The 13,047-nt window shown below is 41.4% G+C and overlaps 1 protein-coding gene across 4 annotated transcripts in view; it reads right to left on the bottom strand.

Moving 5' to 3' along the window:
• UNC13B (unc-13 homolog B) overlaps window positions 1-13,047 on the bottom strand; it is a 204,141-nt gene that overhangs the window by 38,992 nt on the left and 152,102 nt on the right. For all 4 annotated transcript variants that reach the window (XM_072358936.1, XM_072358933.1, XM_072358935.1 and 1 more), the window contains 5 exons: window positions 11,783-11,872; window positions 10,224-10,358; window positions 9,317-9,450; window positions 8,361-8,446; window positions 1,607-1,733 (listed from right to left, as the gene is read on the bottom strand). In XM_072358936.1, the coding sequence (XP_072215037.1) occupies window positions 1,607-1,733; window positions 8,361-8,446; window positions 9,317-9,450; window positions 10,224-10,358; window positions 11,783-11,872 (572 nt within the window). The remainder of the gene's footprint in view (window positions 1-1,606; window positions 1,734-8,360; window positions 8,447-9,316; window positions 9,451-10,223; window positions 10,359-11,782; window positions 11,873-13,047) is intronic.

Here is a 13,047-nt window from a genome sequence, read left to right as displayed (position 1 = left end):
TGTGAGGTAATGAGGGAAGCCAGTGTCTGCACAAGTACATGAGCTCCAGTGCTCGTGTATACAAAAGTCAGCAGAGCAGAACAATTCTGCAGAAGACTGCGAAACAAAACTGAACATCATTATCCTGATTACACAGGATTAAGAAAATGTGATGGCTTGCCCAGGACAGCGCTGACTAAGAGGCACAAAGGAAACCAGGCTTCTGAGACTGTTACTCCAGCACACTATTCACTGAATTAATGCCTCTCACTGAACTCATTTGCTAAGCAAGACCCACGGCCCAGGCCAGCCAATTACACCAACTGCCTCAAGTCTTATTAGCATACAGATAATGCTATGCTCAAGGCACTGAGTGCAATGGAGGATGAAAAAAGGATTCAAAATGTCAAACTGGAAGCAGACCAAGCAGGATATTTTTTAAAGAGCAGCAAGTGCAAAGTGCTGCATTTGTACAGCTGTAAGGATGGGAAGAAAAGCAAGGTATGACGCTGTTGAGAGCTTGGCTTGTGACCAACTGGAAACATCACTGGTCAAAGTTACCAGTGAAGAAAGAGCAGAAAAAAAAGGCTGCTACTATACCAGCACATGAAAGCAGCAGTAATGCCTGCATGACAAGGCAAGGCCAAGAAGAAACATTAGTTTAGGTGCTTTATGTATAGACACAGACAAGATGAAGAGGTGTGAGTAAATCTCACTTACAAGGAAGGACAGGAACTTATGAGAATAGGCAGAAGATTGGGAAAGGACATGAGCAGTATCTTGTAAAAGAGGAGAAATTTGTTCTTTATATCTGGGCTGGGAGGAAAGGATAAAACAAGCTCCAACAGAAGCAAGAAAGGTTTGGAGGAGAGAAGGTGGAGTGTGTTAAACCCCTCAAAACCAGTGGAGGGATAACAGTAAGATGTGGAATAACCATAATTGCAAGCTTCTGAAAACCAAAGACAAACATTGGCCAGAAACAACCCACCTGCTTCTGCTATAAAGCAGGGAAAGACCTTCAGCTACAGTATGCTTCTTGAGTTGATCACACAACTTTTAAGGAACAAATTTTGTCCAGGTTTGAAATCTACTGCTTCTCTTTTAAAGTTAAATAGAATCTGTGAACAGTTTCTTAGAACTTAAAAACAACAGTTAATTTTCCAACTAAACCACCCAGTCTTACTGAAATAACAAAAGCATTTCCTATACGTACGAATCCTGATGTGTGTGTGTGCATGTTTGTGTAACACATTTACACAAAGAAATATAGACATACATACAGTAGATAATGTTAAAGCTGTACCTACTAGCACTAGAACATTAGCACCTGTCTATAAGTCTGTTGTTCAAGGATCAACACTGTAAACACGAAATGGATTAAAAGACATCCCATCCTTCTGCTAAACCTTCTGAGATCTCTGGAAGAGGTTGTACAATAAGGTATTAATTTGTTTCAAGAACAGGAGCACAGAACACTAGGGGGACAAAGATACACATAATCACAGAGAAAAATAAATGAATAAATGGTATATTTATATACAGGCAGCCACAGGAGAACCAAGTGTCTGCCCTCAGGATAACAAAGAGGTATAGTGGGGATTCACTACAGGAGATATAGCACACTCACGCTGGATATTCAGGCACTTTTCCCTTGAAGGCAGGCAGATCACGGACATATTCGTTGTACAGCCACTTCACTTTGAAGTGTAAATTCATATAGTCCGCACTCTTACACAGTCTGTGTTTCTCATGTTCTGTGAAGAAGGAAAAAGGCAGTTAGGTCTCCTTTTACCATTATCATTGCACCAGGGACCTGAAGGTCTTATGAAACATGTCAGCAGTGTGCAATGGTTTTCAGGATGAAGCATCTACAGAGCCATAAAATCTGCACAGCAAAGGATTTTGGCAGAGAACAGGGATTCTCAGTGGTTGACCAGTGGGGCTCTGGAGACTGTATCTGTGGTTCCTATTAATACATCCATTTGTTGGAGACTTTTTGGTTGTCAAGGCAATAAAAAGAGAGCAGTCTCTTACGGCCCTTCCATTTAACATATGACAGTCCAGATTTCATCTATGCAGGAAATAAAGCTGTAAGAGCAAACCTGTTCACTCTTGAATATAAACCAAGGCAATACAAACATCTTAGACAACATTCCCTAAGAGGCGATAGTAGAAAGAAGGAAATTCTTCACAGTCAGACAATATCTATCACAAGGAAGTCCAGACAAGATGTGAAATTCTACACAAGTCCTCTCAAGTATTTTCACTAAAACACTGAAATCCTCTCCTGCATGCATCTAACCCGCTAACCCGCATTATGACACTGAGAAGCAGTAGACATGGAGTCAGTGGTGATTAGAGCCAATATGATCCCAGCTTTATCTATAGTTGAATTCCCAGCAGTGCAAGGAATGTGGGAATGGCCTTATTCCTTTCCTACACCACATGTACCCCAAAATACTCCATTTCATGCTCACAGTATGGCCATGAATTGTTCTTTGGTATCACAAAAAGATTTCTGGACAGTAACAGCATGTTATTTCATTGCCCTGCATTTCCTTGAGGGCTTCTACAGGCAACTTCTCACCACCAGCTTGGTCTCAATTAACTATTATTAGTTAACCTTACCCCTCCACTTACAAGTTACCTTTCCAACAAATGCATTTTAATCCCATCTGCACAACCCAAAAGAGTTTGTTTGGTCACACAGAACACGAACTGTCTGCACACACACAGGGCTGTGCCTGAAACATCTCATCACCATGTGTATGGCAGGTAAGCAAGTCAGCTGCCGCTCATGTCTTTAGCATATGACAAACTACACAGAGAGCTGGAAGATTCTCTGATCTCAGTCTGGGGAAGTTCGTGACACTCGGCTTTCAGAAAATAACTGCTTTCTAACATGTACTGCCCTTCTGAACACAAACCACTGAAGGAACCCATTATACATCTACCTACCTGAGCTGAGCTTCTTCCTCTTGCCAGGCTTCCCTAGGTCCTCACACACACATTATGCCTGGACAACGCAGTCCCTCCCTGCGTAACACACATACTTCCACAGTTCAACTCATCTCTCAAACTGCCAAAGTGCCTGCCATATTTAGACTTGTATTTCACAGACAAAATCCCCTCAGACCACTGCTCACCATTCTCTCTCTCAAGAAACACAAGCTCCATGTCTTCGCCCTCAAGGACCTTCACAGCCTATATTCACAATACCACCTTTCAGCTGCTGACTCCTACCTCTGATCAGCCCACAAGTCCCATTTTTATCCTACTTGCTAAGATCCCCCCAAAGCATCACCAAGCTTTTTCCCAAGCCATCCCCCATGTACAGGCAGCTCGGCAGATCTCTGTGTGGGTACATAACTCTTGAAGGGCATCACTGCTGATAACACATAAACAGGATCTAACTATGTTAAAAAGTGCAGGTCTCTCTCTTAAGTTCAAATGGCTTAAATCTGGCACTTTGGTACAAGCATCAATATATGCACATGTGAGCAATGCATGCTAAAGACACTTGTCAGCAGAAGTTATGCCTCATGATGTAACACGGTGACAGCTTCCTAAGCAGTTGCCTGAGAAACAAGCTCATCTTATCATCTATTTTCATTAAAATGTGAATTCGTGCAACTACACCAAAACATTAAAAAATCTTCCACATTTCTTTTGAAGCCTCTGTAACACGCACAAGAAGAAAGGCCAAATAAATTATGAATTATCCAACTGAAAATACAAAAACCAAAGAAATTCTCATGCATAATTATTTCTACAAGCTTTGTCAACTCCCAGAGCATTGGAATACTCCAGTGAGTTGCCTGCAAACCCCTTTAACAGCGCAATACAGATTTTCTTTAATTCTTCTGATTCACTTTCAGCAGATCCACAAAGATAGAAACTCAAAAAAGGAAAGGGGGAGGGGGAAAGGAAGGAGGAAGGGAGCGAAAAAAGAAACCCAGCCTTTGTTTTAAAGAAATTAAAATGTGCAGAACCTGAGATACATAACCCCAGGGGAGATGGTTTGATAGACACATGATTTTAGATGTGCTACTAGTTCACACATGCTGTGATCTGTTACTCTCCACAATGAATTTGCTTTTACCAAAAGCTGAGGAAAGTATGCAAGCTTTTCCTTAACATAACATCTTTCTTGAGTACTACGGAAGAACATCCTTCACTCAGTGTCAGAAGCACTAATCTCCCTCATGAGCAACTGCAGAAGAAAATGCTAAGCTCACCTTGCAGTTCTATAACAGGAAACAAACAGAGCACTAACTGTACCCTCTTGACTCCCTACAAGGGTGAAGAAATCAATGGACAATTATAACTTCATTAACTCTGATAGGAGCAGGTGCTGCTCCCTCATGGGGACAGAGCTGCTCATGCAGAGGGAAGGTCTGACTCAGGCAGGCTATACTTTATGAAAGTGGCTTCCCCCACGTCAATCCCAATACACCCACAAGGGAACTACCACCTTCCAAAGCGCCATTTAGACAGAAGCCAGCAGCACTTGTGATTGAAGTATGAATCATGCCACCATGGTGTGCAAGGGTGGGTACACAACTTTATCCAATCAGGCTAAAACCACAGACTCACTGTGACATGCTCTCTGCATTTAGCCAAAAGATTTTAGGAAGACTTTGAGCCCTCTGCTTTTCACTTGTGGCTCACATAACAAGTCAAGAAATTTCCTAGCCAACATTCTAGCTGTAAAAGCATGACCATGTGGATGTACCTGTGTGTATGCAATGGCAGCAACTGCGGTTGAAGTATAAAGGTTGTAGGTAAAAAAAAAAGAAGGTAAAAAGGACACAAATCAGGCCTGTTTCACCAAAACTGAGAACACTAGAAGTAATTAACTCAAGCCTTTTCCTGATACACATATTTTCTGAGGTAGGACAGTCCAAATGCTGCTAAGCTGCAGGAAAGCAAAATGCAAAGCAAGCACAGAAGCATAAATCCAAGGACTGCTACTTAGCCACCTATGCACTGAAGGAGAGGGCTGGCAGCAGGGAACAAAGATATAGAAAAGTAAAAGAAAGGAAAACTCTTACCACCATGAAAGAGAACTTTACGTATGCGAAAGAAGGGTGGGGCTTGTGACAGAAAAGACAAAAGTGAGCTGTAACAACTCAAACTCACAGGAGCACAAAGAAAAGTGACAAAGGCCCAAACTCACTCATTCCCAACAGCTTGTACCAACTGCCTGAGTCAATGGATCCTGCCTATGGTTTTGATCACCACTCTCTTTCAAAAAGGATAAATTGAAGCACTTGAAGGCAACACAGTCTGAGGTAAAATCTGTAAAATTACATCTTTTATCCAAATAAACCTGTATTTCAGATCCTTGGTTTGAAACACATTTTAGAACAAGTAAAGTGGAGAGCACATGAGCCATCACTCCTAGCATTTCTTCTCTGCTCCATAACCTGCTGGCTTTTAAAGAGCTTAGCAGCAGTGGTGGTGGAACACTGCACAGATATTTTGCAGCAATTGCTGTGCTCTATCCTCAACGGACCACAGAAAGACCTCTCTCATTTCCTCAGCAGATTTTATCTGCAGTTTCCTCTGGAGCAGAGCTTTTAAGGTCACTGAGGCAATGCTATTAAGGTATTAATTGGGAACTGCTTCCTTGCAGCACAGTCTCCAGTATGATGCCCGGTACTATTTTTGAGGCAGAGAAAGGACTTCTCTCTGTGTATGCTTTTCTTAATCATCAACCTGCTTTCCTTCTGTTAATTTCTAATATGTAATCATGATTTCCTGCAAAGAAACTCTCATAGGTCCTGAGTCTGTTGAAGTGCTAACACTAGGCAGACAGCATCTGTGTGTGCATTTGATCCACCTCCCCTCATTACAAGTGAGATTGTGGTAGAATGATTTATTACAATCCTGCCTGCCAAGTCTATTCCTTCTCTTCATATCAGAGATGCTTCCAATTTACAACTCTTCTAATGCTGAGGGGCCCAAAATAAGATAAAACATTGTTCAGGATGATGTCAATTTTCTTTTACTGTCATTTAATGTCTTCCCAGTAGAGGAAGAACAGAATGCCTCTTGGGGAATTTGTGCTTTCTGTATTGCCCTCACTAGTGAGGATGGAAGGGCCAGGTCTGCTGTTTACCGTGTCCTGAACAGTCACTAGTTTTGAAGAAACTAAAAACAGACCTGGTAGATCCTGTGTCTCAGTATCTGAGAGTCCTTAGGAGGCAAAAAAGGTATGACTACAGTGTGCGTGCCTTACAGCACTCTTAACATGCTGCTGCTGTGACTGGTGCTACTGGTTCCAAATCATCTTTTAAATGGAGAACAGGTGTTTTGCTCTTATGACTTGAATCTTTTGTTCATTATCAGTTCTAGACCTTAGAAGGGGGCAATGCTGCAGTACCCCTACATGAGCAAGACTTCTGCTTCTGAAGCCCCTAAGCAGTGCATTATAGAAATGCTCCACACTCTGCTTGCTGAAAGCTGATGTCCTTCCCACAAAGCTACAGATTTAGTGATAGAAACCTACAAACAAACAAACAAACAAAGCATTACCTCATCCTAGGGCCTGCATCTAACTACAGGTCTTCCTCTTCCATCCTACAGCATGCTGCCCACTAACAGCACAGAGTGGTGGTGTGCACTTCTCCTGTACATCAGCATTTTTACACTACCCCGCACAGACTGCTCAGTGCACAGGGAGTGAGCTCCAGTTGGGAGAGGCATGCTTGACTGTCCCACAGGGGAAAAGTCTCTTAAGCAGCACATATCCTCCATTTCAGCAGCAGCAGCAGCAGCCACACAGTCTTCTGGGTCTTCTTTGCTGACCTGTAAATCACTGGCATAAAACTAAAGGACACTAAGGCTAATGTTAGCACTACATCCAGAGAGCAAAAAGCCAATGTGCTGAAAGTCTTTGCCTACTCACAACTAAGTACTCTACCAAGAAGCATGAACTTACCACTTGGTGAGGTGAATGAGCTCATATTATCCAGAACTTAGGAACAGAACACAAAGGAAAACACCATGAAGAAAGTTAAGAGCATGTATTACACTCTGGGTTCATTTGCACCTATCTCAGAAAACTGACCAGCTTTTTGTCAAACACCTGATGCAGATTTCAGAGCACACCACATATGTACCCAGGGATTACTCCTCAAATTGGTAAATACAGGACTGTAAAATACTAGCTGTAGTTAAACTGGTAGAGATATTAGTGACCCAAACTGAAAAATGACAGAGATGAGCCAAAGGCAGCAAATCTAACCATCATCCTTTAGAGTTAGCCTGGATGCTGGCAATCAAATAGAGCCATTCAAAAGGGAAAAAAAAAAAACAAACCACACAAGCAATCAGTAATCTTTTGCAGCTGCATTCTGAATGCAATAGGGGAAGGGAATCTTAGGAAAATCAGCCAGCAGCCAGGTCTAGAGATTTACAGTTCTCATCATTACTGGTAAAGGAGAAAGACAGGACACCTTCAGTGTGTAGAAGAGCAACATGTACTATGAATTCCTGATGGTGAGCGTTATGGCATAAATAAGAACAAAATGGAAAAGGAGGCCAAAAGAGTTTGCAGGAACAGTTTCTAGAGAAAGCGAACATGAAATAATCATAATTGCCCAATCTCTAATGCATGCACCAGCAGTGACAGACATTATAAAACAGACACCCTGATGCTGAAGGTATTGGTCCCTTCATTCTAATATCTGCTCTTACATCAACACAACCTCACAAGAGGAAGCTACTGTGGGGTGCAGGCATATATCAAATGCTCCCAACAAAAGAAAGAGAACTATTCATCTAGACCTATAGTCTGATGTATTTAAGCCCAGAGTCAGCACTTTGTGAACTGATTTCGAGGTCAAAAATCAAGTTCAGAATAATAAGCCATTAGAAGAGTACTGTGAGTGGTAGAATTCCTTTCTGGGAGATTGTTGTGTGCTGTGTGACTGTTCAGGAACAGTAAAATTCTTCTTTTAATGTGCATGTGATGAAATTATACAAAGATACAGAACAAGGATTGTCTGCAGGAGGATTTGTTCTAGCAGCACATGTTCACCAGGAGCACGCACAGTCTACGCAAGACAGAGTCCAGCTACTTCTTCGGGCCTTTCTGTCACTGTACACTGCAGAAGTAACCAGTTGCTGATCTTAGCCATCATATCCTCAGGTCAAAGTGAAATTCTAATTTCAAAGCAGCAGAGAAGACAAAAAGCAGCTTGCACCAGAGCCTGACACATGAGTATGGAGACCATGCAGTTTTTTATGCAGTGTTCAGTTTCAATTCTCAGCCATAAGGCAATTGTACAAAACCAAAACAACACAAATCTCTGCTCCAAAAGGAACAGGAAAGCAGCAGCGAGTCAGCTGGCAGCCATCAGAAAATTTCTTACCTTCCATGGCGTATTTCATATCCTGGGCAAAAAGACTCCACATCACCTCTGCACTGATCTTACCAACAGCAAGCTCCTGAGGAAACCTGAGGGGACATTTGGGAAAGGCTTTAACATGTCTTCATACAAAGAGTTCTTCTATATTCAGCTCTGGACTAAACTACAAGCTGAGAATCTCACAAGACTTTTTCTCCATTCAGATAAATCACCAGGTGGATTTTAGAGATCATGGATTCAGCTGCATTGCAAAGATGAAACGAACTGAAAATAACACTGCTGTTGAGATTTGTTTCAAGTCCACCTCTGGATGTCTCTCCCAGAACAGGCATCTGCAGTAATTTTGGGAATGTGATCCCTATGCACTATGTGATTACTATGCACAGTAATCAGGTATTCTTCCCATGTTAAAATGGTGATATCTAGGGTGCATCTAGTTCTCTGTGCGTAACACTTAGTCAGAAACATTCACCTGTGTCCTGTGGGATTGCTGAAGAAGCACCCAACAGATAAACAAATCAGTTTCAAATGCTTTGCAGTGTGCCAACCCCACCCAATGCAATGTCCTAGTGCAGCAGAGAACACCATGCTCCTACATAACAAAGTAAGGTACTATCACCACGGCACCATTGTTCGCATTAATGTGCATCTAGGGGAAAATAAAAAAACAACAACAAAAGAACTCTCACCCCATTTTCAGGTGCCTCCCTGAGTTCAGGATTGTAATAATCAGGGTGTTTGTGTTCGAACGCCATCGTAACTGAACCTTTTGAAACTCTTCCATCGCAATCAGAAAGAGTTATTTTTATAGACAGAGACATATAAGACAGAAAGACAGACAGACAAGATAAGTACTTCTATAAATACACAAATGAAAGAAGAGACAGAAAGCAGTATAACATAAAGCAGAGCACACAGAGGGACAAGAATTAGCCATAAAGGACATGGAAGATTCTTACTGATTCAGTACTGGGGTATAAGAATTCTTGTCCTCCTCTATGATGGAAACTATTAAAGTGATGAGTTTGGGCCAGAAATCCAAGTTCCTGATACTGGGACCCTGTTCCTCAGGAGGAAGATCCTGATTTTTGTTCTGTGAAGGAAAATTGGTGTCATTTTAGAGGGTAAGGAAGAAGCTGATGAATGCAGATCACCTTGCTCCTTACAAACCCCAAACAGTAATTACTTATATAAGCAACTTTTTCTGACAAATTTAAAGTTATTTGTGTCTGCTGGTAACTTGCTTCGTCTAATAGAAGACACAGTAACATGCCAAACCATGTTGCTTACCAGTGGCCTCAATTCTAGGTAATCTGCCTTTTGTCATTTACCATGGCAATAACAAGTCAGGCTCCCGAAGACCTGCTGAGACATCATTTACTCTAAGCTTGCTCCAAATACTTTTATTTTAAATACTTGGGTTGATGACTATATCCATGTTGACACATTCTACATTAATTACCACAGAGTGGCCAGCACAGTTCCTACAGATTTGAAAACTGTGTCTACAGATAAACCCAGAGCAGAATAACAGGAGACAGAAAACAGTACAAAACTTCACTGTTTGAGGCTTATCTAGGCTAAAGACAATCTTCTTGATCAGTTTGCTCACTCAAAGTTGCATCAAACCTTCAATTCAAAACTATCCACTCAAGAAATAAAGATGCTGAGACTAGGAAAACAAACTGTAGTGCAATTAGTACTAAATAATTTGTCATCTTCCACTTACTTGTTAGCAGTCACTAATTGATTATGAGCTCAGTGCATTCCGAAGATAAGTCACAACTTTATGTTGGCTATTTATATGGGTTAGTATTTGCATGATTATCGTAGGTGGGCATTTTTGCCTACTTATTAGCTACTCACAGGATCTGTCTGGTACTCGCGACTGTACAGTTCATGACAGTTGTTGAAAATGTACTCATACGTGGAGTTGAGGCAAGCTTTTACACAGTCCTTCACTACCTGGCTGGCTCGGGGTGGACTCTGAAGCTCTTGAACCTGCACAGAGACAACAAAAAGAGTCAAGATACCGTGGGAAGGAGGAAGTCACCAGTCTGGGAACTAGCTGGGAAGCAGCAAACCTGCTCACAGGGACTTGCACTGCCTGCCACCTGAATGAAATCAATGAACAAGTCTGCCTTGCCTCTTTAGCTTGCCTCCCCTGGTACAAAACAGGAGTGACAGCACTTACGGCCCTGCAGGATCATTTGGAGCATAAGAGAGATTTTGACATGTCAGGGAAGATTATTCCGAATAAATAAATCACACTGCTTAATGTGTACAATCTGAACCAAGTCAACACAATTTATACTAAGCTTGCAGGATTTTGCTATAAAGCTGTAGAACAATCTTTTTAACCAATGAAGATGTAACACATTATCAGAGGATAATACATTTAACGTGGAAAGTCTTGATGAAGAACAAACACTTGTATGTTTTAACTATAGTACTATAAGGGCATCTTCAACCACTGGCTTTACTGCATTTTAAACTATACCACAATCCCACCTGACATGCCAGCTGATACACTTTTCCCTCTTGAAGCAACAGAGCTTTTTATTAATTCATCTTTACACAGCCTTAGAAGAACACTGTGGGGTTACTTTAGAACAGCAAGAGGCATCACCTTGTGAATAAGGCCATACTCAGAGACAATTCTGATACTGTCACTACCCCTAAGCTTTCCAGAGTATTTCTACAAACTAAACTTTCAATGCAGGTCTGAGTCTGAAACAAAAGTTTACTTTGAAAGTTATGAAACACTATTTGCCAAAGAGCTTAAGATTAGAATTGTAAGCACTTACTCAAATAGATCACATGAGAAACGTGGTTTGTCTTTGAAACGACAGAAGTTACTATGAGCCATGCTAACCTGCTAAACTGGTTAAAACAAAGCTTAGAAATGAAAGCCAAAAGTTAAAGATAATCTCATAACAAGTTGCTAGAGGAGTGGCACATTAACATACAGAACACCTTCTCATAGATCTGTATTGGAAGATGCTACACCATCTCAGTATCTTGCCCTGCAAGAAATACTTCCAAAAGTATGTATTTGATAAAAGATGAAGGAATAGTTGTGAGTGATAAATGCTGTAGACAGCTAATGGTAAAGGCTTCAAAACGTTAAGAGAATTAATTATTTTTCTGAAGACAATTCCCCTTCTTTCTTCTCTCTTCTCCCATCCTTCCACTTTGCTCAAAATTAACACGTGCCAAATTTACAACTCAAGAACTCCAGGGAAAAAACAGCTTTCATCTTTGTGAAGCAAACCAGAGCAAAGTATTGTACATGTTTATTACGTGGCCAAAGCCCTTAAGCATCTAAAGCAAAACAGCATGTCAAAAACAGTTTAAAAGTTAGAAAACAAGTCCTGCAGCAGAAACTGCAGAAGTTCCATTCCCACCCCCACACACAACACTACCTTCATCCTGAAAAAAGTAATGCTGGTCAGCAAATCCACTGTCGACTTCAGGTCCTGCAGCCGTTCCCGGCTGCTGGCTGGGAAGTTATTCTGTTGACAAGAAAGGGAAATCCTGTTGGAAAGCGCAATCTGATCCATGCAAAGCTTCAAGCATGTTCTAAATAAGGAAAGTGTCTTGGAAACATTTCCTGCTTGAGAAGCTTTTACCAGTCAAAACAATGTTCAGTAAATATGGCCTTTTTGCTGCAAGAGCTCATATGCTTGCTTAATTAAATTGCTTCTCATATGATTGTGAAGTCTGTGGATGCCAGGACACTGACAACCCTCTGCGGTAGGAGATATCTCCTTGGTGGCAGAAGGAGCCAGCAGTGAGCAACGGCCTTGCCTCCATCAGTCCCAGAACTACTGCTGAGGTTGCTCGCAGAGGTCCTTCCCTTTCAGCACCTACCATTTGGTTTGTCTTTTCTTCTGAAACACCAAGAGTCATATTTGCAACCTCTCAGGAGAAATAAATTCAATTGAAAAGTGAAAACGAGCATTTTTCACTATAGGAAGACATCATAACCACTCAGCTGCCTTTAACATCCAGTCTGCCAAGAGAAGCATTCATCTACGCGTGCTTCTGTTGTTCTGAAACGCTTATTTCACATACCATCCCAATAATGCACACATTAGCTGTCTGTAACCATTGTTTTCTTCTTCCACTCTTTGAGTTCCACTGATACTGGAAGTCTTGTTGTCCTTTCCAGATGATGTATGTGTGTGTGTGGGTGTGCGTGTGTACACATATGCATTTACACACAAACATACATGCATCATGTACACGCTGCTTGCACCAAGCTTTGTTTCTTTCTAGACACTGCTCTCTTTCTGACCTCAGGCACTGTGCTTTCTCCTACATTTCCATTCTTTCCTTCCCCAAGCTTTAACAGTTTTCATGCTCTCTGTGTTCTTACACTTGAAGAGATGTGACTGGTTATGCTGCAATAGTAAAGGCAACCTCACTAACATAGTGTGTTCATATTTACTTATTCATTTTTTCTTTTCCCTGAGGACTTGCAGAAAATATGCCCCAGTAACACAGTATTGATTTAGTTCATTAAACCAGTGCAAGAAAAATTAATGTTCCTTAGAGTTTATTGTAGATGCTTATCACCAGACAATTCTCCTCATACAGTTAATTTGTCCACACATCATCTCTTCCCGGCGCTCAGGGTCTTTACCAAAATCAACATTTAAGCACAAAATGTTGAATGAGATCCAAA

The sequence above is a fragment of the Excalfactoria chinensis genome, chromosome Z, assembly GCF_039878825.1.
Source record: "Excalfactoria chinensis isolate bCotChi1 chromosome Z, bCotChi1.hap2, whole genome shotgun sequence".
Classification (NCBI taxonomy): domain Eukaryota; kingdom Metazoa; phylum Chordata; class Aves; order Galliformes; family Phasianidae; genus Excalfactoria; species Excalfactoria chinensis.
The sequence above is the reverse complement of the archived record's forward strand: the minus strand, read 5'-3'. Positions and strand labels throughout refer to the sequence as shown.